A 23,392-nucleotide genomic window follows, 5' to 3' on the forward strand; every position below is an offset into this window, starting at 1 on the left:
GTCAACACGGTATAGTCGGTTATAAAAGTAAGTTGTTGAAGGAGATCCTGTTAGGAGAGGGGTATTTCGGGTGTATCTGCGTATCTGTGTCGCAGCTGCAGTGGAACCGCGCTACACTTCTTTATCGTAATACGCGATAGACATGCTGATCAGGGGGGATGGGCCACTAGTGAGTTTTGATAGTATGGTATTGCATAGTATAGTATAGTATATTGTAAGATAGCAGTATAGAGTATGAAAACTAGTCTCGAAAATTAGTCTCAAAAAATCAGTCTCGAAAAAAAAAATGAAAACCGTTTTACTTTTCTACAATTTTTCCAACTGTCGTGATTTCCCCTATTTTTGATTTTTTTGACTTTTCTATTTTTTTTTTGATTTTTGATTTTTGATTTTTGATTTTTGATTTTTGATTTTTTTTTTTTTTTTTTTTTTTTACTCAAAGTGCTTCTTCATTTCCTCCCTCTATATTGGCCTCTGTAGCTCTTTCTACATTCACAGACACCAACTTTCCCCACCAGGCCTTTCTCAACTCAGAACCACAAACTCACCTCTGACAAATCGCACCTCTCTCCCGCCACTACTGCAACCACCACCTTGAACATACACCATGGACTCCATTCTAGACTTCTCCAAGGACTTGGATATCGCCGCCCTAGACGCCGTGGTTGAAACCTTCTATCGTGGCAAGGGTGAAGATCAACGTCAGGCACAGGTCATTCTCACCAAGTTCCAGGACCATCCGGACGCTTGGACCAGGGCCGACAAGATCTTACAATTTGCAAGAGACACCGAAACAAAGTACATTGGCCTCTCCATCTTGAACAACCTCATCAAGACAAAATGGAAGGCACTCCCGCCAGATCAAAGGCTAGGCATTCGGAACTTCATTGCTTCCATGATCATCTCCATGTGTGATAACGACACCCAGTTTGTCAACGAAAGAGCCCTCATCAACAAATGCGACTTGACCTTGGTTCAAATTGTTAAACAAGAATGGCCCCACAACTGGCCAAACTTCATCCCAGAAATCGTCCAATCAAGTAAGGCCGGATTCAACGTATGTGAGAATAACATGATCATCTTAAAGCTATTATCAGAGGAAATTATGGATTTCTCAGCGGAACAAATGACCCAGGCTAAAGCTAGAAACTTGAAGAACTCAATGACCAACGAATTCCAGCAAATTTTCCAATTATGCTTTGAAGTCTTGGATAAGGCAAACAAGGACTCCTTGATTCTCGCAACCCTTAATTGCCTCTTGAGATACATTCATTGGATTCCAATTGGCTACAACTTTGAAACAGAATTGTTGCCCCTTCTAACTAACAAGTTCTTGTCCATAGACATGTTCAGATCGGTCACCATCAAATGTCTAACAGAAGTATCCCAGTTGGTTGCCCCACAATATGACTTGAAATTTGTCTCCATGTTCTCCTTGGCCATTGAAAATATCATGAAGGTCATACCTGTTGATTTGGATTTGAAGAAAACCTATAAATTTGCCTCCTCCTCAGATCAAGAATTCATGCAAGATCTCGCTATGTTTTTGGTTGTTTTCTTATCCAATCATTTGACCCCTCTCGAGAATAATATCCAATTGAGAGATTTGTTGTTGACTGCACACAATTATTTAATCCAACTATCCAGAATTGAAGAGAGAGAGTTGTTCAAAACTTGCCTTGATTACTGGTCAAAAATGGTCAATGGCTTATACATGGAAATCCAAAATTTACCACTTCAAAATAGCTCTGCCCTACTTCAACTACAATACTCGTCTAGAAGTGGCGCTCCAAATCCTGAATTGTTGAAAAATAGAAACTTACGTAAGGATATCTATAGTGACATATTGTCAAAATTAAGAGTTATAATGATTGAAAATATGGTTAGACCCGAAGAAGTCTTGATTGTCGAAAATGACGAAGGTGAAATCGTTAGAGAATTCGTCAAGGAGAGTGATACCATTCAATTATACAAATCAATCAGAGAGGTGTTGGTCTACTTGACCCATTTGGATGTCGACGACACCGAACAGATCATGTCCGCTAAGTTGGCAAGTCAAATCGACGGTACCGAATGGTCTTGGCATAACATCAATACCCTATGTTGGGCAATCGGATCAATCTCCGGCTCGATGGACGAAGAAAGGGAAAAGAGATTCTTGGTTTTGGTCATCAAAGATTTGTTGGCGTTGACCGAAATGAAGAGAGGCAAGGATAACAAGGCTGTTGTTGCTTCTAATATTATGTATATAGTTGGCCAGTATCCTAGATTTTTGAGGGCGCATTGGAAATTCTTGAAGACTGTCGTCAACAAACTATTTGAATTCATGCACGAAACTCATGAAGGTGTTCAAGATATGGCCTGTGATACTTTTATCAAGATCACCCAGAAATGTAAGAGACATTTTGTTATTCAACAGTCTGGCGAGTTGAAACCTTTCATCGAAGAAATTATTGAGAATATCCAAGAGACAACTTCAGACTTGTCACCACAACAAGTCCATACCTTCTATGAGGCGTGTGGTACCATACTATCCGCTCAGAGCTCAACCCCAATCAGAGAAAAGCTATTGTCCGATCTAATGAAACTGCCGAATATTGCATGGTCCAGTGTCGTCCAGCAAGCTGGTGAAACCCCAGATTTATTGGGCAATCCAGAAATTGTCAAAATTATTGCAAACATTATCAAAACTAACGTATCTGTCTGTAAGCCACTGGGCCCTAGTTTCTATCCTCAACTAGGATTGATTTACATCGATATGCTCTCCCTCTATAAGGCTGTTAGTTCTCTCATTTCGAACGCGGTCCAGTCGGATGGCTTGATTGCAACTAAGACGCCAAAGGTTAGGGGCTGGAGAACCATCAAAAAGGAAATCTTGATTTTGATTGAGACCTACATCTCAAAAGCCAATAATGAGCATGAAATCGTTAGAGACTTGGTTCCTGGATTGTTGAGTGCTGTACTTGAAGATTATAAAACCAATGTCCCTGATGCAAGGGATGCTGAAGTCTTAAACTGCTTGTCAACATTGGTCGATAAGGTTGGTCCAATGATTCCAGATGAAATTGTTTTGATCTTATCAAATGTTTTCGAATGTACCTTATTAATGATCAACAGAGATTTTACAGAATATCCAGAACATAGGGTAGAGTTTTACAAGTTGTTGAGAGAGATTGATTTGAAAGGTTTCAATGCCTTGCTTCAATTCCCACCGGAATCTTTCCAATCTTTTATTGACGCAATCTTATGGGCATTCAAGCATAACAATAGAGAGGTTGAAAACTCTGGCTTGACTCTATGTTACGAGCTATTGTTAAACATCGAGAAATTGGGACCTCAAAACCAATTTGCTATTGGTTTCTATAGACACTACTATTTCCCAATAATAAGTGACGTTTTTTACGTTCTGACTGATTCTGATCACAAGGCTGGCTTCAAACTTCAAACCAAATTGCTATCCAAGATGTTGGAATTGGTGGTTAATGACAAGATCAATGAACCTATCTACCCAGCAGATGCAGCACCACAGGGTACACCAAATTCTCTGTTCTTAAGGGAATATTTAGGAAGTATGTTGATGAGTGCTTTCAACCAACTACAACAAGAACAGGTATCTAATTTCCTACAGGTTTTATTCAGCAGTTTCGATAATGAATCTAAGTTCACAGGCATTTTAAGGGATTTCTTGGTACAAATCAAAGAATATGGTGGAGACGCAACAGATTACCTATTTGCTGACGAGAAGGAAGCAGAGTTAATAGAAAGGCAAAGGCAACAGAAAGAACAAGCAAGTAGAGTCGGTGGTTTGTTGAAGCCTTCAGAAATGGAAGACTGATTCGTTTTGCTGCCATTGATGCCTTGGTACCGTATATATATAAACAAGTCGTTACTATGTAAATTTGAAAAAAAAAAGATGTATAAACACCAGAAAAAAAACTGGCACTGTCACACTCTGTCAACTATTCATCTCCTCCTTGTGGGTGATGCGTCCCTGTCTTGACTACTTTCAATTCCTCTTGATCCACCTCTATACGAGTTATTCAATCGCTTATCCACAAACGCAAAGTCAATGTCGATTGTTCGTCCCAATACCTCGATTTTTTTCTGTTTATGTGTCTCTAGAACCTCAAAGGCATCTTCAATACTCTTAAATTCGACCAATGCGTATCCCTTGGCATATCCCGTCAGCTTATCTAGATTCAAATGTAAATTCATCACTCTTGCATATTCTTCGAACACGTCATATAGATGGTCTTCTGTAGTTTCCGGGTGTAGATTCAATACAATCAGAACGTATCCTTCAACAGCTGTATTTAGAGGGCGTTAGTATATAAAACAAATGGGAGTTGAAGATGAAAAGAAAAAGTAGATCATGGATTTCCAAATTCATAACGAATCACATACACTTGGCAACAGTTTCACCCTCTTTGGTGAAGGGAACAGATGCTCCTGCAATCCTAATATCTGACATTGACTCCGGCCTTTATTAGTCTGCCACGTCTCTATGTTCAGGATAAGTGATAAATGACTTAGACAACTATCTTATATCCATTGACCAAATTCAACCCATTTGGAGAAACTGTACCAATCCTAACGCGGTTCAACATCAATTTCAAGCCCCACAAGTACACACTCTTAAGGGGTTAAATCTATTCCCCCTCCCCCCATTTTACGACGGCAAGAACATATATAGAAGACGAAACCAGAGGGAAATAATTATGAATATCAATGAGGAAAGAGTATCAGGGAAACACTTGGGACTAGATACATCAAGGCTGTTTGTGCAGTATTTGTCGGACAAGACATCAAGAGTGATAAAAAAAATTCAAATTGTACCCGATGAAACAATGGTTCAACCTGAAATTAGAGCTATAATGGCACATGAAGGAAGAGGAATTGTCACCCTACAAGATGAGTTGTCAGGAATAAACGAAGTACTCTTATCCAAGTCAGCAACGAGATTGATGTTTAACGAATCATTCCAATATATTTATAGAACAGATCAAACTTCACATGTAAGAGAAGATTTGAAAGTTGCCTCAATTGTGCTACTCTTCATGACACCAGTAGATACCCATGCCCTTAAGATACTCTGGAATTGTTTAAGAGTAGACAAGGAGGATGTTATGGAGGTCTTTGTTATAGTAGCAGCTCTTTTGACCTGCAATTATGAAAGGACGAATAAATCCTCGTGTTTATGGGAATTATTCAAAAAGTTGTATGTTCTTATATTATCCAGTTCCTGGATAGTAGAACCACCTGAGTGTAAAAGTTACGAAAAACTGACCAGAATTCCAAATTTACAGGGCTGGCTAGACCGGGTATCTAACTTCGAGATCTGTCAATTTGGATGTAGTACATGCCTTCGTTCTGTCCTTGTACACCCTCGTAACTATTATGCATGCAATTTGTTACGGTTTTTACTATCAACTTGTGAGGATTCCGGCCTGAAACTACATTTAATTATTCAAATCATAGATTTCCATAATGGTGAATATGATGATTATAGCCTATGGATGGTAGTGTTAGATGTTTGTCTTGATGCAAAATATAGGCAAATGGAGTACTATAGAGAACAACGGAAAATGATTGATGGTAGGGAGACAACTTTGCCGAGCCTGGATGTTCTTCGAATTTATCTGAAAATAAAAAACTGCTATACAACCTCATACGGCCGATTCTTAACAATGCTGAAACTACATTATGAATTTGGATTGGGTTTGGAGTTGGAAACTAACTTGAAGAACAGAGTCTATAGCTTCGAGAAAGCACATGGGGTTGTTGACATCCGAAAGATAGAAGGACCGGTGAATATCTCTTCGGATGCTTTACTAAAAGAAGAATATGAAAAAGCCCTAAACATCAAGCGAGCCTTATGTGAATGTCAGAAAAATAGGAAAAAGCACAGTTGAATATTTCAAACATTGAATAAAAAGCAGTTTCTTACTAGATGAGGCAAAACATAAAAAAACTATAAACGAAATATATAAACTTATTGTAAACCGGTGTTTGAGTTTGTATTAATAAACCCAGTTTCATTATTCTCCATTATTCTTCAATTTCTCAAATGCCGGTATTTCGAATTGTTTTGAAAAAGCTTGACCAGGCAAGAATGGGACTGCTTCAAAGATATGTTCCTTCATTCTTTCAGGGTTTCTGTTTTCTGCATCATGGGTCAAGGCGTGATCCTTGTAAAAAACAAACTCAAGATGTTCGTTGCCAAATAAGGCAGACTCTTCAATAGATAATTGCCTGAACAGCTTAGGATAGAATTCCACGCCGTCTTCGGCTCTCTTCTTTGCTGCTTCTCTTTGCTGTTCTTCAATCTCAAATTTGGCATCAGTAGCGACCTTGTGGTCTCTTTCAGCTAAGGCATCTGTAACTTCAACCCACAGTTTTCTACTCTCGAAATCCGCCTGTTCGGAGATATCCCTAACTTTTGGAGGTAGAGGTGTAGCCTTTGAACAGTCAAAAAACGTACTCGTTTTCTTAGTTTTCAAATCTTTGAGAGTCATAACTTCATTCCATTTACCAGCAATTTCATAAAGATGATTACCATCCAAATCGACAAATCCGGAGATCGCATTATAAGTACCAGAAATAAAACCTTTAGTCTTGAATTCAATATCGGCAGTTAACCCACTTGAAGAAACATTGATGTTCAAATGATCACCTAATTCAAACTTTAGCCCCCCAAATAAAATTCCCCTTGCATACATATTTGGCTGAGATAGGGTGTAAACCTCAGGCTTGCCTGTCTTTTCATCGATGATATCCAAAAAGGTCAATTTAGTCAATCCTTCCATCATTGCAGCAGTCGAATTACCTAAAAACCTGGATTTGGGTGCCACTAAACCATCAATTCTAATACCATGCTCTGGAATCGCATAAAAATACGAAGATTTAGGAGGATGATGTGATGTTTGTTCTGCAACATAGAAAGCTTGAGTTCCATCAGGTAAATCCCAGTAACAGGTGAAAAACTCGCCCAATATTGGGTTCAATGGTTTCTTGACCGCCTTTGGAGCAATGTGCCAGCAAGACATGTACCATTTAAGTACTAACAAAAACCTTTGAACGTCATCCTTTGTTTTAGACGCCTCCAAGAGAATATCAGGCTGCTGTAATTGATTGGTGATTCTCTCTAACATGGACTTTCTTTCTAAAATGAAGGTAGGCAACGTGATTCTAGATAAATCACATCCCGGTCTCAATTGAGATATAATTCCCATCAAAATGGATTGTCCCTGATCATCAACTTCGTCAATGTCCTCGACATTCTCGCTATACTCTGCTGATGCCGATGAAGATATAGACGTGTTCGAGGCGCCTGACGTGTTTGATGGGCCCCGACTCAATTTCTCTCCCTTGCCTGTGGCATATATAGTACGGGACTCCCATGTTAGTATCTTTCCTTCTGTATCCCGGGAGGGGCCCGGATCTCCAACCGGGGCCTCAAAAGGGCTCTGTTTTTTTTACCTGACCCTCAGGTCTTGTGCCGACACATACCTAGTAGCTTTGACTTGATCGAATGCATCTTCTATCAGATGTGGTGTCTACTGTGTTGGTTGGCAGCTTCAATACAAAATAAAGAGCCACATGCTCAGTCCTTGGTTATTCCAACTTGTGTTTCTCATTATCCAGCACTGTTGATTTTAGTTGAATGAGTGAGCGGCTGAATCCGTGTGACAAAAATAGGCGTGCAACAGCAACGAGATTGGGGAAGGAATTATGTTTTTTTTCCTTTATTTCTCTCTCTATTTATATCTATATGTATACATATATATATATATATATATATCCATTGTCATCCCTACCCTTAACAATACTTGGTTTTTCCAAATCATAATGGCGGAATAGGTGTGACTTGTTAGAAAAACCCCTCGCAAGCATATAATCCCACGTGAATAGATGTGCCATGGTAAACAAATAATTCTCTTTTAGGTACACGTTAGCAACTGAGGCCATGGTCTAGCATTTCCGGTATTACGACGCAACCATTCTTTATGCACAGTCCAGATAGGTGGCCTACATCGCATCTTAGGATATCTTGTTTGCATATATAGTAGGCCATGTATTCTTGATGAGTGCAATAGTACTATTGAAAGCTTTCGAATAAGTAAAAGACACACATTATTTAAAACATGGTAATCGGGCCCGCTGTGTCTCTGCAACATATCATCTCAGAGAAACATTAGAAGAACTACCTATTTGGTGGCTATTGTATCGCCTCAGGAATTAATTCCTGGGAAAAGATACTTATTTATAGCTCTTGAATCCCCGTAGATCAATTCTGTTACCTCTACAAACGAATTATATCCAAGCAATCTATAAGGGGCTGTCCGGCATATTCTCACACAGCAGCTGTAGTGGCTGTAGTCGTTGCAGAAGCTGATGATGCTCCTGTTGATGCTGCAGCTGCTCTTGCCGCCCCTGCTGTCCCGGTTTCGCCATCATTATTTAAATCGTTAGAGTTTGAAGATCCACTATTGGGAATGGGGGTTCCTTGGCTACTCTCCGCCCCACTTTCGTTCTCCACCATTTTGAGCTTCTTGTTAGTTTTACTATTTTTGTCGGTCTTTCTTTTTTTGGTTGACTTTTCTGGCCTTTTCTCCCCCTCCCCGTATACATCGTTGGGTAGATCCCACAACTTAACATACTTGATGCCTAATGAAAAAACGTCTTCCTTATAACTAATCCAACTCTTGCATATTTGATCAAATTCCGTACAAGGAACTTGGATGTTCATCTTTTTTTCTTTTCCCTTAATATCCAATTCCAATCCAATGTAGAGTTTCATTAAATGTATCAGATAATTGCCCTCCTTGGCAACATCGGCCTCTAGCTTGTCTGTATCTGTATCGTCATTGATCGTTATTTCCTCAAGATTTTCCTTGGCGTACTTCTCACCATCTAGAGTACCATATAAAGTGTTCATTATCTTGACTTGTTCTTCTGTTTTACAAATATAAGATGTTGAAATGGGCTTAACATAAGGATGTGCTATCACAATTCCAGGAACGTTTTCAATCTTCAAGACCAATAACCTTAATTTGGATTCAACCATACCACACCATTTTATATGGTCTTCATATTTACCAGTTGAAGAAGCAACAATTGTCAAATAATATTTATATCTATAAAAATAATCATGTTTCGCAAATAAATCTGACCATGTTTTCTCACCAACTTGGATGTCATTCATTATCACCAGCGCCCGCTGCATCTCTGATAAAATGATGGACTGTGTCGACGCAGTGATATTATGGGTTGCACACATGGATGGATATGCAGGAGTGATAACCGGCATTCGATGACCTCTATCTGGACCATAAATTCTTGGATTCCATACCTTTGCCTGTAAAGGACCATCTTCTATCGGTTTTAGTAAGACAGGTTGAGGCCATTTCCACTGCAAATAAATATTGAAAAATCTTGAAACAATTACAGCACCAACGGCGTTAGGGTAAAGTTGGCAGATCCTTGCAACTAGCATTGCCCATGCAACACCACCGGGGAAACCAAACATGTTTGCATAGATTGCTCTCCTTTGAGCCCACAATTTGATGGTTCTCAAGGCGTGTCTGAAAACGGTTCTTTGGGGCACCAATTGAAGAATTTGATCGGTGACTCTAGTACCATTCAAGGCTCTGAGGTCTCTCTCGTCGATATTTCTTAGTAAATTGTTGTCTTCCAAAGTTAAATCTAAAGGAATCTGAGGAATGTCTAATCTGCCACAAATTAAATCAATATCAACGCCATCGAAAATTGTCTTGATGATTGGAACATAAGCATCAGGAACTGGCTGAATCTTCTGTAATTCTGGTCTCTCCCTTAATAGTTCAACGAAAACAGTGAAAAAGTCTTCTCTAGTAACATGTTTGGGGACGACAATCAATGTATCTATATCTGAACCAGGACCATAAACTCCTAATCTGTAGGACCCAAATGTAAAGATTTTCCCACCGGCATCTTTGGCCATACCTTCACTCATATTTTTCCTTCTAGAAACTGTATAAACAAACTTCTGAGTTAACTGTTGTAAAGTTATCAAAACTTTTCTTCTTTTTTCTGTTTCAGCCTCAGATTCAAAAGAATTTTGATTTCTAAGTTCTTCAATCATCATATCATTCAACGCAATTTCCTCCTTTGTTGGTCCCTCGGTAGAAACCGGTGGTGTCACACCGTACTGCCTGGTGGTCAAGTGGTTGTTCATCTTGAGAATTTCCTTTGCTATAAATATTAAATATGGGTCTATCCGTGATTCACGTGTAAACAGTTAGAAAAGAAATGAAAAGAAATCCAAATTACCCAAAAGAAAACACAATTTATTAGAAGCCTTGGTATTCTACAACGTCAAGATAGTTCTGCTTTGGTAGAATGATTTAGTGGCAAAAATGGTAGCTGTGTCTCACCTCGATGTAGCTTGGGAACACCCGTGGAGGAAATCAAGTTCACGCTTGAATGTCCACAAGGCAAGAAGATGTGAACACTGCATGAACTCAAAATTGGTGTCCTCGTTCGCACGTTTCGACCTTACTATGAAAAATGTTTCTTCACTCACTGCAAACGCGTCACAAATTCCAGTGTGTGTAGTACACACCTATCAACACCGGTTCGGTGCACCGGTGTTTCTTTGCGGTAGAGACTCGAAGAAGGTGTGTCTTGCCGATGGGAGACTCAATCAACATGTGGCTCTGTCTTGTGCCGATTGTGGGTTCTTGAGTATGGTGGGGATTTTCTTTGGGAGACAAAAACAGACTAATATCTTTAGATAAAAATGTTCCGTGAACCATAAGTTGTTCCTATCGCTGAAGTACAAAACAAGGTAGAGTTCTTTCTCTCTCCTGGCTTGTTTCTATTTAGATCGTAGTTTTAAGAGGAGGGTAACTTTGGAAGGTATTTCTTGGTGGGTCACGAGAACTATTATACTAGCTGCTCTTCTGAACCAATAAATTGGAAATAGGGTCCAGTATTAACTTCATCGCATTCTGAAGAGGAAGCTACCTCTATTTTTGAAAAATACATCTCTCGGGGAAAGTTGGTGTGACATCGTTCTTGAATGGGGGTTATTATCAGTACACAATTTCAAGGGTTTTCCTTAATAATTACCTTTACCTAACCGATAATATATGGTAAGGGATTTTGGTATCTTAGATTGTCCAAGAAAAGGCCAACAATATCCATTGGTTGTTCTATTTATTAGATTTCAATTTGTAGTCAATTGAGTTATTGGTTAATGGTTTGAAAGGTAACTATATTATATGGAACTTCATACAGCCAACTAAGGTGACTATTTGGTGTTAATAGATAGCCAACATGTCAAGTAGAATCGAATGAACGTAGATCAGGGTGTTGTTTTTTTTATATTCTGGGATTTTAAACATCTTTGCAACCCTTTTGAATTTTCTTCTACAGATGTTGACTATATTTTCAAGTATTTTACTTAATAAGAAAGCTTTTTATATAAGCGTAAGAGCATTCATTATAGTATAACCAAAACATTCCTTTACTTAGTAGGCAAGAGTAGCTCTCTGCTACCTTTTTCAAATTTTGCACCGAATACAGTAATAAACTGGGATGTACCAAAAAAGCAAAACATCAGAATGTGTTACACCAAACACTAGAAAAGTTAATCAAATCTTGTTCGAGAAGTACATTTTTGTAGTTTAGAAATGGTGTCCAAAAATACTCTGTATTTGCTGTAGAGAACATTTGATGTATATAACCACTACTTCGGATATTCACATTAAATGCTGCATTTTGAAATATCCCTAAATAAGCAAAAAACACAACACTAAAAGATAAATTAAGGCAATAAAGTTTACTATCGAAATATCAGGTACGCATTAAACTGACATTACTATGATAAGCTTATATTTTAAAGAAAAGAAAAGTGAACAAATAGCTAAATAGAAATTGGAGAGTAGTAACTTTTAATCCCGATGGTTTGTCTTACTATAAATGAATAGAGTGAAATCAACTGGGACGCTTTTATAATTTGTTCCGCAGTTAATGCTTTAAGCATTGAATTCAGTTTTAATCTGTCAAGTTGAACAATTTTTATTTCCACATTTTGATATATTCGTTTCTCTTGAAACTTTGAATTTTTTATCATTACGTGAAAAGATTATTTTCCAGACAATTATTCACATTGTTCATTTTCATTTCTCATTAATTTACTAATACAAAAAAAAATAAGAGAATAAATACAAACTAAGACATATTTTTTGTGTTAGTGGTTTGAAACCGTAAAACTTCCTCTTTAAGAAAAGGTCCCTTGGCCCAGTTGGTTAAGGCGTGGTGCTAATAACGCCAAGATCAGCAGTTCGATCCTGCTAGGGACCATTCTTATTTTACTGGGCGTGTGGCGTAGTTGGTAGCGCGTTCGCCTTGCAAGCGAAAGGTCATCGGTTCGACTCCGGTCTCGTCCATTATTTTTCTTGAAGCTGTTCTAATTTTTGTATTGAAGAATTAAGTTTAGCTGTTATTCAGTGACTCAGTGACAACTCTTAAAGATTCACATTACATAATTACAATGTTTTCTTTCTCTACTGCAATATCAAATATTGAAATAGGCAACGTTCTTAAAAACAGCGATTTAGTTGTAGTGGTGACTCTGAAATAATCATCTAGCAATGGACGATCAACCAAGTTAATACTTCTCAGTAGAACATCATTAGAATCAGCTACCATTTCAAAATTGTTCTGCCACTTCTCAACTTCCGCTTTCATAAATGAATTCAAAGACTTGGCAGACTTTCTCCAATCTCTATGAATATTCAACTGGAATATAGCACCATCTGAAGTACCCACAAAGGCAAATTCGATTGTCTCAGAATTTGTCATCTTTTGTTCTCGACATTTGATGACACCGATTCCACCAGAATTGAGATTAAACCTGGAAAAGACCTGCACAGCTGGTACTTTACCTAGCTTATAGTCAACACTGAATATTATGACATTACCTAAAATATCACCTACTATTATGGTATTTTCTGAGAATACATCCAAGGTGCTGATGAGGTTCCAATTGAACATTAATCGCGGTCTTTTACTAACTTTGTTACTTTGGTTAATTCTTGAAACGTAAATTCCCTTGTAGGGGTCAACTAATAGTACGAAAGATGAGTTTAATCTCTTCGATATCGAAATTGTGTCCAAATCACCCGTCATCATTTGTTCATCTATTTTAATGAATTTGATTTGTAAGTGATTCGAAGTCTCCACAGGATCACGATATAGCTCGAGTCCCATGGTGAAACATTTTTGCGCATTCCAGCATAAAAAGCTCCTTTCATCCAACTTTGTTATTGAATGGATCTTTGATTTTAATACTGATAGTGTCTTCAACTCCAGGTGCTTTTGTGACTGGATTGTGAACAGTAAGAATTCCGTTCTATTTCTCATGTAGTACTCTTCTTCTGTATCGTACTCATCAATATTTGAAGTTGAAGTTAAAACAATAAAACTACTCTCAAGCAACTTTTCTACAGATTGAACCTCGGAAGGTAGAAAATCATTTTCTCCTGGTAAATACGGCTTGATATCATGAAAAGGGAAGATTTCTAAAACACTTGCATCTCTCTCAATTTCGTAAGAGGACAATAATGATTTATTTTTTGAGTAGACATCGATTCTTTGAGAATGTTCCGGTTGGTATACTTCATTGAGGGTGATCATGAATTCTCCCAAAGTCACATGGTACTTAATTCTTTCGTTTTGCTTCATTATTTCATGGTTTGAAGATTTGATTAGTGATAAACCCGAATCTCCACATGTATAGCATAGTTCATCACAATCAAACGATATGCTCGATATGGGCAGGGAAATTGTAGATTCAGCAACATTGACATCAATTATATCGAAATTATCCAGTTTAAATGTAACTTGCCTGGAGTGCTTATTTATAGTAGTGTATTGATTATCAATTTTGTCTATATGGAAATGAAACATGAAATCAACGTTGTTTAATTTCCGAAGTTTCCACTCTTTTATAATCACCTCCTGAGCCATATTGACACGATCTTCTTCAAAGCTACTTCGGGTTCTTTTATTAACACCAGCATGTTCCTGATCAGGACACTGTATTTCATAATCAACATGGAGATAATAAAATTGACCGTCGACAGTAAAGATAAGATATGAGTGATCATCAATTAGGATTATATGCTGAAAGACTTCTCCTAAACCCTCATTCGGGTTCAAATTCAAGATGATGCGGTTTTCAATGATTGTGGCATTTTCATTGCTCAAATGGCATTTAATTTCAAACCCAGGATTAGGATAAATTACATGGGCATCGTTGAAGACATAAATATGGAAATACGAGTTGGAAACAACTAGATTTGGTTTGACATCCACAGTCTGTGACGACGATTTCTCTAGGCAAAGTTTCTTCACTTTAGTCAACAGAAAGTCTCTTTTAGTGTAATCCATTTGGAGTGATTGAGTCAATGTGGAGACAAACCAAAGAGAATCGTTTATGTGTTGTGTTATTTGTAGATCAACTAGCTTTTCGTTGCCGATCCAAAAAACAACTGGATCTGTAACAACCTTATATCTATCTAGCTCAAGGAGCCTTTTATTTGTAATTGTTTGCTTGTCCTGTTTGTTTGATATGGCACTTGAGAACAAATTCCTCTTTGATGGTTTCAATTCGAGAACAATGAGAAAGCCAAGGGTGGAATGGATGATAATGAACCGACCGCTTGGATCCACCTTAACAAAACATCTCTGGGATACAACTATTTTCCGTTCATTGTCCAAATCCAACTTCGGGCGGTTACCCAGCATAACGTCTGTGAACATAAACTGTTTGATGACAACGACATCTACAAATTCAGACTCGATGCTTGTCCTTAGACCTAGAATGTAAAAATCGTTCAATTCCGTCAGAACCAAAAGCCAATCACTTTCCTGACCAGCTGGCTTTATTTTAGCAAATGCGGCGATTCTGTTGGATGAATGGAATGTCGTTATCCTTACCCCATTGGAATTCCGGATTGATATCTCCAGAGGGTAAAACACAAGAACCAGGGGCTGCTCAAAGTTCTCGTTCACCAACGTTAGCCATCCTATGGGAGGACAAGAGTCTGTTACACGGGATACTTCCACACAGGACATGGACACAAGCAAATCACTTCTTTTGGTATATGGATTTAAGGGACCAAGCAAATTTGCAAGAGGAGAAACTCAGTATAGCCGAAGCAGTGGATCAATGTAAGAAAACCTTATACAACATCGAGAAGTAGACCTTCGTAAATATACGGTGACAATTGCAGAGTTACAGAATGGGGTTGGCCTTGAAACACCAACTTTTTTTTTTTCAGTCGTAGAAAGAAGAGTACAATCTTGAGGTTTTGTCTGTTTTCTAAGACGGATGCGTAATTCCATATAGTATTAACAACAGGGGAATGTGTTGCATCGGTTGTTCACCCAATGTCTTGTTGTTTGACATCAACGTACAGGTACTTATTGCAGCTGTGGTGTTATGAAGGGGGCGGTTCTGATTCTATTGTTTGAGAAAAAGTTCAACGATTCATGGTTGTACTATTCCTAGTAAAGAATGAAGCCTTGGTTTTTGGGATTGCGAGAGTATTCTTATGGACTTCTGAATCTCCATTTGTGATTGAGTTTGATTCCGATTCGGTGTTTGGTTGGGTACAGGGAGTCCTTATCAAGAGACACATTCCATTATTGCCATCTGTCTCTGGTATTCTCCTAGAGCAATTTCTAGTATCTGACAGTAGTAATTAGACGATGCTGAGCCTCTCCCTCTTGTGGAGAACAAACACGAGGAGAGATTCTTGGAGAGATGGCCAAGTTGACCTTTGAATTAATTTCCGAGTCAGAAGCTACTCCTGAAATGCTACCGAGAGTATAACCACGAGTTTCTCCCCCCCAATAGACGTGAGTTTCTTGAGAGTTTGGGGAAACCTGTCAGTTTAGGTCGATGGCTATACGTCCACTGAAATGTTGCAGAGCGGGGTTGTCTAAACTGCAACTCGGCAGTCCATGGTATGTGATCTGTGTACTTTGGCAAATCCTTCAAAGTGCAATGGTTTCTCAAGGACTTGTCCAGTAAAGGCAATGTGGGTCAGTAGAGTTGCTGCGGTATTGGAGAGTGTCCATCCTGATTACCGACGTTCCCATTGCCGAACAACGAGGATATAAGAACCGTCCAAGAGGTGTCTCTCCATAAGCCACAGCCAGAGGTGGTGCTCTTCTTGGGTCAACAGAGAGTGCCGTTACGAAGGAAGAAGACACACAGTTGGTGCCCTACGGTGCTTGGCCTTCATATACAAGCACGTTTGTTTCAAGTGCACAGTGGACGCCCTGGCTGTAATCGAAGACCCGGCGCCTGGTGGTTTGCACGGGTCTCTCTGCGTGGTGGTATCTACTCCATGCTCTTTGGCCTACAACAGACAAGAGATGTATTCATGGTAGTGCATACAAATGCCAATGCATACAAATGCCAATATACACAAATGCCAATTTACACAACGACAAAATGTAGTGGTGCTGCTGCACCACCCTGTGTCCTCCACACCACGGCATGTCTTCCCACTCATTCTCCGGTATACTTGCCGTCTGCAACTAAGCCGGAACCTCTCTGTGCTGTCTAAGTATCCATGCATCGTCTCCTGAATCGTCTCCTGAATCATCTCAATCCAAGAGACACACCCGTGCACCGCACAGGTCATTTTTTTCAAGCTTGTCCTGGCGAATGGGGAGGGCGTTTTTGTCGCTACAGACGGTAATTGTGAGCGTTGCACCCAAATGGGAGTAAGAAGAAGAAGAGGAAGGGGAAGAGGAACATGTGGTGTTGAACGATGGTTACGAGAAACACACACTATCCAGTATACACACCCAGTGGCCATCACATAGAGACATGCTGGCAAGAACCGTATTGAGAGCAGCAGCTCAGAGGAGCATGAGAGTTGGGGCAGTTACCCCTCCAAGGGCGTTCCACTCGTCCCGCATTGCCAAGGTCGACATTGATGCTGAAATCAAGTGTCGTGAGCTCTTGGACAAGCTTCCATCTTTGGAACATCTCTTCCAGAACGAGGATGGTACCAAACGGACTCCCTCGGAGACGGAACTTAAGACGATTGCGTATCTCAACACATACTCTAAGGAGAGACGTTTGTCACTCATGGAACAGCTCTTCACTTTCCCAAAGAAGTACGAGGACCTCTATCTCGAGAACGACGAGGATCTATACAAGCTGAAGGCGTCCTCCGGTCTCATCATTGACAAGATTCCATATGAGGACACTGCCACTGGCGAAATCAAGTGGAAGATTGTCAGAGATGGCGAGGAGAAGGAAGGTTGGGAGAACATTGCACATGTTCTCTTTGTGCCTGCCTTTGCCTTCTTAGTTGTTGCCATTTTCTTTAGAGACGACATGGACGTCACCGAGTGGGCAAAGAGAGAGCTCCTTTACAGAGTCAAGACAAGGGCAGAGGAGGAAAACGACACTGCTGTATTGGACAGTTTCAAGAAACATGGTGACGACCCAACCAGTTACAAGTTCGACTTGGCGGCCTTCAGCAAGGACGACGACGTCATTGTGGAGAGAATTCTCTCTGGAGAATACGACAAGATGGCAAAACTTAAGGTGAAACAATCCAGCATGGGAAACTAGCCTCTTGACACTACCCCTTCCCCCCAACACAACATAACGTAACGTAACGTAACCCACTCTATGCTACGCTACCTTGACTCCTTTCCCATCCCCACCTCCTTCATCAATGAAGGAACAGGCAACCGGGAAAATGGACACCAACTACAAGTATATCTCTTCTTGCTGCAATTGACTTTTCCATTCTACTCATTCTATACATCGTTATAATATAACATCTATTTATTCTAACCCAAATATATAAACACTTCACTATAAAACATCCACTTCCTTAACAGATAAACTCCATCATTATCTTCTCCTTGAGTCTTATCTACTCCACTCCACTCCACTTCGTCTTGGAAAACAAGGTAAATCACCAAATATCCAAGGGAATCGTAAAAAATCTCTAAACCTTCGACGGATACGTGACGCGTCCAGCGTCCCGCTCTGGCGGTTTTTCCTCAATTTTATATTTCTGATTCTCATTCTTAAAATTTGCACTTGTGCTCGTTCCAAACTATCACACTGTGCTCTCTCTGTTTCTTAAGGGAACCACTTCTTCAAGGACACACGCTCAAGGACCAGTAACGGCAAACAGCTCCTATAACACATACACCCTAGTGTATACAGCCAAACACCAATTGCTATTCACCCAAACGCAGCGACTCTGTTTGCCACTAGCATATCTAAAAATAAAAAGAGGAATCTTTGCCACCTCGTTTATCAATTCCAGACACAACCACTATTGAGAGGCTAGACATTCATCCGTTTCACTAGGCACTGCCCCGCCTCCCCCCTGTTCCCTACTCTCCTCCAATCTTCTATAGACATTCAAGCACAAGAGAACCATGAACGGTACCTCTCCGAAAATCAAGGCCGAACCTTTCCCGCAGCCAGTGAGCAGTCCTGAAAGACTGACGCTCTCTCCAACAAATTCCCATCCTCAAGATAAGGGCCACAGACGTAGACGGTCCTCGTCGTTGATCTCTAAGGTGGAGCCCGAAAGCTTTGAGACCAAGCAAGACCAGGATATCCAGGATAACATGAACGCAAACTGGGTCCATTTTAAAGGTGCTTGGTTGATCCATATTGTCATTATAATGTTGCTAAAGTTCTTCTACGACTTGATACCAATTTACACAAACGAAATCAGCTGGACCCTAACTAACGTCACCTATGTCATTGGCTCTTACATCATGTTCCACCAAATCAAAGGCACCCCCTTTGATTTCAATAATGGCGCTTATGATAACCTTAACATGTGGGAACAAATAGATAACGGGGCCCAATTCACACCTGTTAAAAAGTTCTTACTTGGCGTGCCAATAGCATTGTTCTTAATATCAACTCACTACTCCAATTACGACTTGACCCTATTTGTGGTCAACCTGGTGGCGTGCCTTGTGGTTGTCATACCAAAACTCCCATTCAGTCATCGTCTTAGAGTTAATATTCCCTACTTGACTGATCAACAGATTGTCCCCGGAATATGAGTCCATCACCTTGCATGAAGTATGAACATCTAATAGTATCTTCTCCTACCCCATCAACCCTAACCCTCCCCCTTTTCTCTCTTATCCAACCATTGTCTCCTTATATTTCTCTTACTCATAATCACCAGATTACAATGGATCTTTGTTTGCAAAACCTCACATACTTGACTTGTCAGCCAGGATAGTTATATGTTTTCCTCCCGAATAATACGGTGATGTCAGGCTGTGTCAAGCCTGCTTCTTTTTTTTCTATTTCCTCAACAATGTTCACTATGCTCACTCTTGCAACTGTTACTAAACTACAACCTTTATTTTTTGTTTGAAAGATTTACAACTTTTTGATTTATATAAACTTTCTCCCACAGCATTATCTTTTCCTTGAGGGCCAATCCTTGTCTTTTGATGTTTAAGCGATTTATAGGTATTTTGAAAACCATTTTCTTGTTTGTCCCCCTGTTTCTCTCTTGAAACATATGCTTGGCCAACAATTAATCCGAACCCATCCATCTCGCTTACTAGTTCCGCATAGAGGTGTTTTACATTACATTTGACACAAACTAATTCTACATCACAAATATACACACTAGTATACATCCAATATCAACATCAACAATGAGGTCATCATCCAACAAGTTTCCTGTTTGATGACCTCTTCCCAATAAACCTCTTCAGGCTCTTGAGCCGCACATGCAGCTCGTCAACGGTACAGTTGAATAGATCTTCAACTACAAACTTGTCTAGCATTTTATCGTCGCCACTGAGCTTCCATTCTTTCAGATACAGCCGAAATAAGTTCCATTCCTCGGTACTCCAATTAATGTCAAATGGTTGCTTGTGGATCTTGTGCACTAGCTGACGTAGTTTTCTCTGGTGTTTGTCTAACTTGACCGTCTTGCTGTTCCCAGGGGGACTTGTCCCTCCACGCTCTTTCTCTCTCTGTGGTATGTTGTTTGTTACAGATGCACCCTCCCGTCTCTTTCGTTTGGCCTCCACCAGCACCCTCCGTTTATTTTCAATAAACTCCCTGACTCGTTGTATTGTCACGTCTGCATCGGATGACGCATTCTCTCCATGGAAATCCCCCATATCACTACCACCATCCTCCTGATCGTCATCCCTACAACTCAATCGAGGCGCACCATCCATCCCACTTCTCTCCATGCTTGTCACCTTCACATCCTCCTCCATGTCCTCCTCTATCCGTATGGGAGATAAAATGCCAGAACTGTACATCTCCTCCTCATCGGTGCCATAAATCCCTTTTTTATTGACTTCTTTGATGTCATTGTGTCTGTTGCTGCAATCCACATAACCACCAGACCGTTTCCGTTGCCCCCTCTTTCTCGGCGAGGACGTCGCAAACCCACCAGACAAACTAGCACTCATGTTGACACTCATGTCGGTAATTGCATCTATATTTTCAATGTCTTGCACCCCAAACCGATTTCCGCAAATGTCAATCTGTAACCCTCTTTTATGGTATCTGTTTTCCACTTTATCGTTTTACAACAATAGTGAAATGTCGCGCTGACAGAAAGTGTCAATTCAAATTACATTAGAAACTGAGAATTTGATACACTCCAGGAAGAGGGAAAGAAAAAAAATTTTTTCATCTTTTTTTTTTTTTTTTCCACCAACCCTGTAATCTGTTTTCATGTTTGAAATGCCTGCTTTTCCTCTTGTCTTGTAAATCAGTGCTTTGCATATACCAATTGATACACCCTCACAGTTCTTGTTGATTGAACATGGCTACCGGGAAAACAGAGAAGGCACGTCGTCAAAGACAGGGGGACCTGAGAGATGGTAACCTCCGTGTGAAGGGTGAAAATTTTTACAGAGATGCCAAGAAAGTCAAACATTTGAACATGTACAAGACCGGTGGGCCAGTTAGGAACGCCAAGGGTGACATAGTCAAGGCTGCATATTTGCAAGACACCAAAATTCCAACAGCCAGAGTCGACCCTAATAAGAGATGGTTTGGTAATACCAGAGTCATTGCACAGGATGCTTTGACTCATTTCAGAGAGGCAATGTCCGATAAACAACACGATACCTATTCTGTTCTATTGAAGAGGAACAAGTTGCCAATGTCGCTTCTGGATGAGAAAGATACCACTGAGTCTCCGTCTGCCAAGATTCTCGAAACCCAATCTTATTCCGATGCTTTTGGACCAAAGGCACAACGAAAGAAAACCAATGTTGCTGTCTCCTCCCTGGAAGAATTGGCATCAATGACAGCCAAGGACAACGAGGCCTTTGAGGAGAAACAGACCTTGGCCCCAACTCTGGGGTTAATGGGCGGTGTCGATACTGATGAGTTTTCAGCAGAAGCAAAGGAATATATTTTTTCCAAAGGTCAGTCCAAGAGAATCTGGAACGAACTATACAAAGTCATTGACTCTTCTGATGTCGTCATCCACGTGTTAGATGCTAGGGATCCTTTAGGTACCAGGTGTAAATCGGTCGAGGAATACATTAAAAAGGAATGTCCTCATAAACATTTGATCTATGTGTTGAATAAATGTGATTTGGTTCCAACCTGGGTTGCTGTATGTATCTCTCAATTTTTTTTCATTGATTCCACTCGAGAAATTCCAAAGTGTTCAATCGTTTCAAGTTGACATTTCATCAGTTTGTGCAACTGCATTGAGTTGCATGTGTGTGTTTGTGTGTTTAAGTTTCACCTTTTGAGTCCAGTTTTTTTTTGACCCAACGATTTTGTCAGGATATTCTATTAGTAGTCCATCACCAGTGATAGATTGCGTTTATTTCTCAGTATAGATTGTCTGTTACATCGTTGGAAGATTGAAGAGCATCGCCCGGCCATGATTCCCGTTTTGGGATGCTTTGGTCATCGAGACTTCGTTTTGAAGTGTCACTCCAGATGTTTGGTGAATTCTATGAGTTGAACATAGACTTTTGTGGCTTGTTCACAGTAATCAATGTCTTTGTTCGTAGTAAGAAATCACACATTCCATCTTATCTTATTTTTTTTGACTTTTTCGTAAACATCCCACCTTTACACACGTTTAAAAGAGAAGGAAAACACACAGATACACAGACATTCAGATATGCATGATTCAACAAACTTATGAAAGTGTCGACTTTTAACTAAATTCGAAAAATGTCTTCATTTAAAAACAAAATACTAACGTTGTTCTTCTATTTATTATACTTATAGGCTGCTTGGGTTAAACATCTATCTAAGGATTACCCAACTTTAGCATTTCATGCGTCTATTACCAATTCATTTGGTAAAGGCTCGTTGATTCAGCTATTAAGACAATTCTCCGTTTTACACAAGGACAGAAAGCAAATTTCTGTTGGTTTCATTGGATATCCTAACACAGGTAAATCGAGTATCATCAACACTTTAAGACGTAAGAAGGTTTGTCAAGTTGCGCCAATCCCTGGTGAAACTAAGGTTTGGCAATACATCACTTTAATGAAGAGAATTTTCCTTATTGATTGTCCAGGTATTGTGCCGCCTTCCGCTAAAGACTCCGAAGCGGATCTATTGTTCAGAGGTGTTGTTAGAATTGAGCATGTATCGTACCCAGCCCAGTATATTCCTGACTTGTTGGCAAAATGTCAACGAAAACATTTAGAGAGAACCTACGAACTGTCTGGATGGAAAAATGCCGACGAGTTTATTGAAATGCTTGCCAGAAAGACAGGTAAGTTGTTGAGAGGTGCAGAGCCCGACGAAACCGGTGTAGCTAGACAAGTTATACAGGATTTCAACCGTGGTAAGATCCCATGGTTTGTTCCACCCCCAGAAGACACCGAGGAGAGAAGTGGTGAAGATAAAAAGGCTCACTACAAGAGAAAGAGAGCAGAGAGAGAGGCTGCTGCACTGGCAGCAGAACAAGAAGAGTATAACAAGGAAGTCGAAGAGTTAGAAAGTGGAGATGAAGATGCTCCAGCAGAGCATGAAGGTGATGAAAATGAGCGTTTGTTCAAAAAGCAAAAAGTGTGAACTTTGCCTGGAATCATTGTCTTTCTTCTCTCTTGTTTGTGTATACTCCGCTCTGTACTCGCCCGTCCGTTTTGCTAAATTATAGTCACCACATAGTACCCCCCCTGTAGTTTTTGTTTCTTTCTAATAGAAGATGCTTTCATCTAACTTTTGCTGCCAAAGATATGTATAAAAAACCCAGTGAAGAGGGATTTATTTATTTCCAGATTTCTCGCCAGGTTTTGCAAATCGAACAAATTCGTCCAATTTTTTTGCTGATGTATCCAAAGGCAAGTTCAGTAATACGGATTT

General features: G+C 39.9%; 10 protein-coding genes and 2 non-coding genes across 12 annotated transcripts; 7 read left to right on the forward strand and 5 right to left on the reverse strand.

The window, feature by feature from the left end:
* Nucleotides 1-607: 607 nt before the first annotated feature.
* Nucleotides 608-3,835, forward strand: C5L36_0A08650 (uncharacterized protein; the record flags this gene model as incomplete). The annotated part of the gene is made up of 1 exon (XM_029463885.1): nucleotides 608-3,835. The coding sequence occupies one exon, from the start codon at nucleotides 608-610 to the stop codon at nucleotides 3,833-3,835; it is 3,228 nt and encodes a 1,075-aa protein (XP_029319745.1).
* Nucleotides 3,836-3,963: 128 nt separating this feature from the next.
* C5L36_0A08655 (uncharacterized protein) lies at nucleotides 3,964-4,471 on the reverse strand (the record flags this gene model as incomplete). Its single annotated transcript, XM_029463886.1, has 2 exons — nucleotides 3,964-4,307; nucleotides 4,405-4,471. The coding sequence occupies 2 exons, from the start codon at nucleotides 4,469-4,471 to the stop codon at nucleotides 3,964-3,966; spliced, it is 411 nt and encodes a 136-aa protein (XP_029319746.1).
* Nucleotides 4,472-4,718: 247 nt separating this feature from the next.
* On the forward strand, nucleotides 4,719-5,912 carry C5L36_0A08660 (uncharacterized protein; the record flags this gene model as incomplete). Its single annotated transcript, XM_029463887.1, has 1 exon — nucleotides 4,719-5,912. One exon carries the CDS (start codon nucleotides 4,719-4,721, stop codon nucleotides 5,910-5,912), a length of 1,194 nt encoding a protein of 397 aa, XP_029319747.1.
* A 126-nt stretch (nucleotides 5,913-6,038) lies between these two features.
* C5L36_0A08670 (uncharacterized protein) lies at nucleotides 6,039-7,537 on the reverse strand (the record flags this gene model as incomplete). The annotated part of the gene is made up of 2 exons (XM_029463888.1): nucleotides 6,039-7,372; nucleotides 7,510-7,537. The coding sequence occupies 2 exons, from the start codon at nucleotides 7,535-7,537 to the stop codon at nucleotides 6,039-6,041; spliced, it is 1,362 nt and encodes a 453-aa protein (XP_029319748.1).
* Nucleotides 7,538-8,353: 816 nt separating this feature from the next.
* Nucleotides 8,354-10,216, reverse strand: C5L36_0A08680 (uncharacterized protein; the record flags this gene model as incomplete). Its single annotated transcript, XM_029463889.1, has 1 exon — nucleotides 8,354-10,216. One exon carries the CDS (start codon nucleotides 10,214-10,216, stop codon nucleotides 8,354-8,356), a length of 1,863 nt encoding a protein of 620 aa, XP_029319749.1.
* Nucleotides 10,217-12,274: 2,058 nt separating this feature from the next.
* Nucleotides 12,275-12,348, forward strand: C5L36_0Atrna1I. Its single transcript has one exon. It is a non-coding gene; the product is annotated as a tRNA-Ile (tRNA).
* A 13-nt stretch (nucleotides 12,349-12,361) lies between these two features.
* On the forward strand, nucleotides 12,362-12,434 carry C5L36_0Atrna2A. The gene has a single exon. It is a non-coding gene; the product is annotated as a tRNA-Ala (tRNA).
* A 91-nt stretch (nucleotides 12,435-12,525) lies between these two features.
* C5L36_0A08690 (uncharacterized protein) lies at nucleotides 12,526-15,126 on the reverse strand (the record flags this gene model as incomplete). The annotated part of the gene is made up of 1 exon (XM_029463890.1): nucleotides 12,526-15,126. One exon carries the CDS (start codon nucleotides 15,124-15,126, stop codon nucleotides 12,526-12,528), a length of 2,601 nt encoding a protein of 866 aa, XP_029319750.1.
* A 1,768-nt stretch (nucleotides 15,127-16,894) lies between these two features.
* C5L36_0A08695 (uncharacterized protein) lies at nucleotides 16,895-17,650 on the forward strand (the record flags this gene model as incomplete). Its single annotated transcript, XM_029463891.1, has 1 exon — nucleotides 16,895-17,650. One exon carries the CDS (start codon nucleotides 16,895-16,897, stop codon nucleotides 17,648-17,650), a length of 756 nt encoding a protein of 251 aa, XP_029319751.1.
* An 827-nt stretch (nucleotides 17,651-18,477) lies between these two features.
* Nucleotides 18,478-19,122, forward strand: C5L36_0A08700 (uncharacterized protein; the record flags this gene model as incomplete). Its single annotated transcript, XM_029463892.1, has 1 exon — nucleotides 18,478-19,122. One exon carries the CDS (start codon nucleotides 18,478-18,480, stop codon nucleotides 19,120-19,122), a length of 645 nt encoding a protein of 214 aa, XP_029319752.1.
* Nucleotides 19,123-19,743: 621 nt separating this feature from the next.
* C5L36_0A08710 (uncharacterized protein) lies at nucleotides 19,744-20,520 on the reverse strand (the record flags this gene model as incomplete). Its single annotated transcript, XM_029463893.1, has 1 exon — nucleotides 19,744-20,520. One exon carries the CDS (start codon nucleotides 20,518-20,520, stop codon nucleotides 19,744-19,746), a length of 777 nt encoding a protein of 258 aa, XP_029319753.1.
* A 347-nt stretch (nucleotides 20,521-20,867) lies between these two features.
* Nucleotides 20,868-23,101, forward strand: C5L36_0A08720 (uncharacterized protein; the record flags this gene model as incomplete). Its single annotated transcript, XM_029463894.1, has 2 exons — nucleotides 20,868-21,671; nucleotides 22,304-23,101. 2 exons carry the CDS (start codon nucleotides 20,868-20,870, stop codon nucleotides 23,099-23,101), a joined length of 1,602 nt encoding a protein of 533 aa, XP_029319754.1.
* Between the last annotated feature and the right edge of the window lie 291 nt (nucleotides 23,102-23,392).

Source organism: Pichia kudriavzevii, chromosome 1 (assembly GCF_003054445.1).
Source record: "Pichia kudriavzevii chromosome 1, complete sequence".
In the NCBI taxonomy this organism is placed as follows: domain Eukaryota; kingdom Fungi; phylum Ascomycota; class Pichiomycetes; order Pichiales; family Pichiaceae; genus Pichia; species Pichia kudriavzevii.